Raw genomic sequence first — 6,000 nt, 5'->3', positions numbered from 1 at the left:
TAAATGTAAATTTCTCGATTGTACATTCATATGTGCATTACGTACATATTAAAATGCTTTCTTTGTTGCTACTGCCGAATTTTGCGTGATTCGCGGGGATGAGCCAGCCCATAGTGTGCGTCAGCTTTTGGCAGATGATCATCTGCCTAGCGCCACAAAATCCAGAGGCTCATGGGAAAAAGAGGGCCACTGGGGAGCTCTTCTGCTGGTATTTTTTTTGTTTTTTTTTTTTTTTGGAACCACTTATCCATGACTCTGCATTCAGGTGTAAAAAAAGAAAGAGTGTCAGAACTACACTCATAAATTTTGTACCGAATTTCGCGCTTATCTGGATTGTTAAAATCTCTCTGTTAAATTCGCAAAATTTGTTTAACTTTGGGATAGGGCATAAAGACGGCGATCAGCGGCGTCCAAAAATGAAAATCTTTTGTTTGATGCCCCACAACCTGTTGGCAAATTCGCAAAGTACGCGGGTGTATGTCATTTTTTTTTGGTTTTCGGTTGACAGCTTGGCATATTTTATGCAAATCGGATACGGAATTTTAATATTCACTTGTTTCTATATTAATTGTCTGTTTTCTCTTGCCATTGAGTGAATGCATTCAATAAATATCCGCTTGGCCGTGTGACACTTTCAGAGCGATAATGAGCCAAACTCCTCTGAAAGTAATTAATGGACCTACTAAATGGAAATCACTCCCAGATGGACACATCAAGGCGAGACGAGAGCAATGCACGTGTCCAGGGAAAGCGTAGAACCGCATGCACTGGATGCATATTTTAATTAATTACTCGGACACAGATACATCTGCCTGCGGATGGGGATGGGGGAAGGTCAATTGGGCTGGCATTTCCTGCCCACTTGGCCATAAGTCGCATTCGGGTGTGCGTCACGCTGAGAAAGTTTTTGGGGCTGTGTAAAACACAATTAGTAATTGCTTTGATTTCCTGCCTGCGGAGGAGCGTGTTCGATTTCGCACGTTTGGGAAATGGTAGTATGTAAATCGCATGTCCGACCAGTGGCGCACTTCCATGTTAGAGCAGTCGAGCCGATACACCTCAAATTGAGTCATTGTTCAATTTCAGGTGATACGCCACTCACTCCTGGATACACTGAAAACATGGGTTGTGTATAGAGTGCTAAGGTAAGTTCTTAAAAAGCATACAGTTTCCAACTGCATTTTGGCCCAGCCTTGAAATAAGCAGATCTTCCGATTATACATGTGACATTTTATTTTATTGATTTGATTTGAAGTATAACATGAAGTTTTGAGTGTAGTTACAGGAACTCCATTCATTTGTAGGCACGCTTGTAAATAAATAAGTGTCTCCATATCGGCCAGACGTTCATGACACCACCCACACAGCGAAGATTCCGTATTCGTATTCGTAGTCGTACGAAGTCCATAATGAATATGTCACGAACTTGCTCCCGCCGATCTTAAATCGGCGACTGTTTGGATACTCTCAACCAGCTCAAGTGGAATGAAAATTACTGAAGCTAAAGATACAGATACCGCTATCAGCAGTTGTAGCGAAAGGCAGTAAACAAGAAAGATAGTGCAATGATGCAGTGAATCATTGAAGAGTTACTAACCTCACGGAACGCTTACGCCCAGCCGAACTGTCTTGTTCTTCCTTCCGCTGGAAGCTTCCGATAACTGCTTTCTCGCTCCTGACCATGGCAGACCATTTCCGCTGAAATCAACGTAACTTCCATTGAGTAATAAGCGTAACACTATCGAACTGATAAGACGATTGTATATATATTGATGTCGCAACTTCGAAAATTACGCACCTTTCGAGGGCCTGACCATGTGTCACCAGCAAGTTTGTCACTTGTACTTTATTTGGGTCATAGTTGGATCAGAAATCGGTTTTGCATTCAATTTCGTGCCCAATTAGCACTTGAACCCAAGACCTCAGTCTAAGTTCAGAAATTGCCGGCAAGTTGTTTCGGATATCTGTGTGTACGTACAGTGGTGCACGTCACTAAGCGATCATGTTCCGAAATGAAATACATTTGAATCTCATAATAACAAAATATGGTTTTACCAAAGACACTAGAATATGCCAAAAATTTGTATGGCCGTTACGCATCCTGTTATTCTAGTCTCTTTGGTTTTACTATCTTTTACCGGGGCTATATATTTATTATGATATTTCGTTTATCGCAGAACATATACATTTCCAAAACAATCATTTTATAGATTTTATAGCATTTCGAGTTATCAAGGGACTAGATCAACTACGGTTCTAGATTGGCTATGATTAAGTGACAGTAAATTGAGTTTAAGTGGACATTGATATTGGATATATCAAGGCTGCCTATGGCACTATCAATGACATTTTGGGATTTCAAAAAGATTGTGAATTGAAAAAGATGATCATACTTTCGAATACTACGGTGAGTAATCGGCAGCGGCTAACATTCGTGCGTATTTTGGTTAGCCGTTCATTCAAAAAATAAAACCGGTTTGGTGAATGAGACTCTGCAGTATATGATAACAAATACCCAAGAATATCTGGGGTTTTTTTTTTTTTTTTTGACCTGGTGTATTGAACAAAACATCATACTTATTCATAAATATCATAAATTAAATTTAGCCAACTCATATCGATTCATTTATTATTAGATTTCAGTTTCCTTTTTCATGGAACTACTCCATCAATCAATATTTAACGCCATCTGCCTTGTGTTTATTGTGCAATAGGCAAATGGGGTCCCAACTTGGCGGAAACGTGTTAGACTGACACTTTTTAGGTAGCCAAAATCAAAAAGCATAAAGTAGCCAAAAAAAAAAAAATAAATATCGAAGAGCGGATGTGCTCTTTGACTGCTCGGAAATACGTAAGTACACTTAAGACAAGAACCTATACAATAATTTAAACTATTTTAATGATGACCATGATGAGAAATTATTACTTTTTAATGAATCACATATTATGACAAAATGGAAAATACATACATATGTACATGTCTTTGACCACGGAGTTTCTACTTTCAATTTTAATATATTTCCTTCAAAATTTAAAAGAAAATCTTAAATACATTGGATTAACAGATCTCAAAACAACTATTTATACAAATACAGATGAACACAGTGTTGAGTTCGGATTTCCTCCTTTAAAACGCTTTTGTAAATGACTTTAGTACCTTTGCAATTTTATCAATACCATTTACTAGCCAAAGTTACTATTCTTTTTCTTTCTGTGACCTCTTAAGAGCGTGAAACTGAAAGAGAGAGCGAGTTACATGCTATTCTTACGTATTTTCATAAATAAACCGCGATCGCTGGCGTATCTGTGTGTCCGCGCAAATGAAGAGAAGCTACTCTTTATGTTTGTGCTCTTTGTGCCCGCCGCTTCAAGTCGCTTCACGTCGAGGCAAGTCAACAGTTCAGTCACATTTAGACATCCGCGCGGTAAGCCCGCGGGATTTTTCGGCGGGAAACAAATAAATGTAAAAAGGAGAAAAGCATCGAGATTTATGCTTGCACAAAACACGCGAATAAAAGAGCACCGCCCACTTCTAGTGTTTTCTTTTGTGGGGCGAACAAAGAGACGTAACGGTTGACAGGAATCGGGTAACGCGAATCGGGAATCGGTGTTGGTATCGGGAATATACTAAAAAACGGATGAACAAGGAAAGCCTTTCCTTTGTGCAGCCACTGCGTGCTAATTAATTGTGTTTTTGTGGCCAAGTGGCATTCTATAGTGTGCATTCTATACACATCAAATTTAAATTCTATCCAGCCCAACCCAACACAACGCCCCCTGCTCCTTGTTTTCCCATCATTCGTATGCGTCATATGTAAAAGAGCGCAAAAGGGCGGAAGGCATAGAGAGAAAGGAAAGCCAAGGAAAGAAGCAGTGGCCACAACAAAGCGGCAGGCACAAAAAAAAACGCCAGAAGAAGAAGCGCCAAACGGAAAAACGGGAAGACCCCCCGCCCAATCGCCACCGCTCCCCGCCACAACCCACCACTCCTTCCGTTGTTTTTGTTGCTGCTGCAGCTGTATTTATGCTATTCGTGTGAGTGCCGCCAATGCGCATGTGTGTCTGTGTCAACCCCCGCGGCCGAGGCAACAACAATAGCAACAACAACAGCAGCGAATCTAAAACAAAAGTGAAAAGTTCAATTCCCAGCTTAGCACTACGAATTGTTAGTCCACCACATCGGTTAATTAAGCCTCGATCAAAGAATAAAGAAAAATACATAGTTGTGTCCCAACTGATCGAGGAATAGTACCGTGTCCAAGTGTTTTCGTAGCGCGAGCGCAAGAGAGCGGCGAAATGTGTTCCAAATATGTTCTCGCCACCCTGCTCGCACTCTTTGCGCACTCCATGTGCATCCAGGAGCTGTCCCTCCCACCCGAAGGATCTCCGCTAACAGCTGAACTGCTGGACATGCAGGCGACCAGGCCCAAGAGGGCAAAAGACGCTATCTCCGAGGATATAATGGTAAGGCTCCAATACTATATATACTGAATATGTTTTTTATTTTATTTTATATGTATGTATATGTCTATAAGCTAGCTCATATATATCTTAAAAACTGAACGTGGAATGTAATGAAAAGAGTTCCCCAAAATAAAACGCAATGTACTCAATCATCCTACATACATATCTGATGGTAAATGCTTAAGCAATGTTTGACCCAATTGCCATTTAAATAAAAATGCATCAATAATTGACATTTGAACCCCCCGAGCTGTTTGAAATCGTCCAATGCTTGCAATAAAAATTGTAACAGCAATTATTGAATGTGACATAAATAATTAAACAATGTAAATAGGAAGTCAAAGAGCCAGAAGGTAAATTAGAAAGGGGACAAAGGTAGATATCTAAAAACTAAATTAGCCTATAGTAGGCGCATTCTCATTCCGGCGGCTCAGATACTCAATCCTTATCTCCACATATGGTAGCAGACAGTAAATCGAGGGGCGGGTTAAGTACAATCGAGATAGACGGATCTGAAGGCCCCTAGCACACATATCCCTCCCTCACTCCTCGATGCAGATGCTGCTGTGGCTGCTCAAGCCTATGACCTCAAAATCCCAGAATGATAGAATGCATAGACAGCACGAGACGTAGTTATATATCTATCTGCAAGTTAGGAAGGCCTAACTTACTTTTAAATATTTGCATATTGGTGTGCACTTAAAGTTAGTAGATTAATCTGTTGCATTAAAATGTAAAAACAAAGGTCCACTATCAAACTGTGTTAAGTAACTTTAAAAACAACTTGATTGGCATTTCTGGAAACCATGATATAAGAAAAATGGTAAAGGATGATGACTTATAATACATGGAAAAATACAGATTCCAAGTTTCTCATTAACTTCTGATTTTTATTACGCGGAAGAATACACCAGTATACAACTTACTTTACTGAACGAAGGCCGCCTTACTTGTTCGAAACGCACTGTACATGTGTGTGCATACAGACGCCACGAGATGAGGGCCCCCAGTAGTCTCGGGTTTGGCCACTGCAGTTTGTAGTGCACAATGCACGCTTATTGTTTGGGGGCATGCGTCCTATGACTCTTAATGCATTTGTGGGTCTGCCCCCATCTTTACCCCCAATCCCCTCCACCCACAACCCTTACTTCATCGCTGCTGCCCATGTGGAGCACTGGCCACTAGGACATTTGCTCTCAGTTAATGAGCGCGGGCGCCTTTTTTAATCAGAATAACAAAATATGAGCAATTTAGCCATTATGCTTGCCTTTTGTTTTTGTCGCTTGTGTGCCAAGGAGTCGCGGTGGCATTCTTTAAGGCCAGGACATTGAACCCGCGCCACTGACTCACCAGCGCCAGGCATACGAGCCGGCCAGGATGAACTATTTATGTACAGCCAGCCATTGAGGCGATTCTCCTCGTGTGGCTGGGCCAAATCTTGGCGTTTATTAAAGTGCGAAAGCCGTAATTGAAGCTTCTGAATCGTTTTGGGAAAATATAAGAAAATAAGCTAAATAGGACGCTAAATAGAAATAT

At 40.8% G+C, this 6,000-nt stretch overlaps 1 protein-coding gene and 1 long non-coding RNA gene across 2 annotated transcripts in view; one reads left to right on the top strand and one right to left on the bottom strand.

Annotated features, from left to right (window-relative positions):
- Positions 1-1,215: 1,215 nt before the first annotated feature.
- On the bottom strand, positions 1,216-2,267 carry LOC116800477. Its single transcript, XR_004361422.1, has 3 exons — positions 1,799-2,267; positions 1,598-1,746; positions 1,216-1,501 (listed from the first exon to the last, which is right to left on the bottom strand). It is a non-coding gene; the product is annotated as an uncharacterized LOC116800477 (long non-coding RNA).
- A 1,152-nt stretch (positions 2,268-3,419) lies between these two features.
- The window catches only part of LOC6608387 (matrix metalloproteinase-2), a 71,898-nt gene continuing 69,317 nt past the window's right edge, over positions 3,420-6,000 (top strand). The window contains exon 1 of the mRNA XM_002033087.2: positions 3,420-4,464. Within this exon, the coding sequence (XP_002033123.1) occupies positions 4,297-4,464 (168 nt within the window). The 5' untranslated portion in view covers positions 3,420-4,296. The remainder of the gene's footprint in view (positions 4,465-6,000) is intronic.

The sequence above is a fragment of the Drosophila sechellia genome, chromosome 2R (assembly GCF_004382195.2).
Source record: "Drosophila sechellia strain sech25 chromosome 2R, ASM438219v1, whole genome shotgun sequence".
In the NCBI taxonomy this organism is placed as follows: domain Eukaryota; kingdom Metazoa; phylum Arthropoda; class Insecta; order Diptera; family Drosophilidae; genus Drosophila; species Drosophila sechellia.
This window is presented reverse-complemented; position numbering and strand designations above follow the sequence as displayed.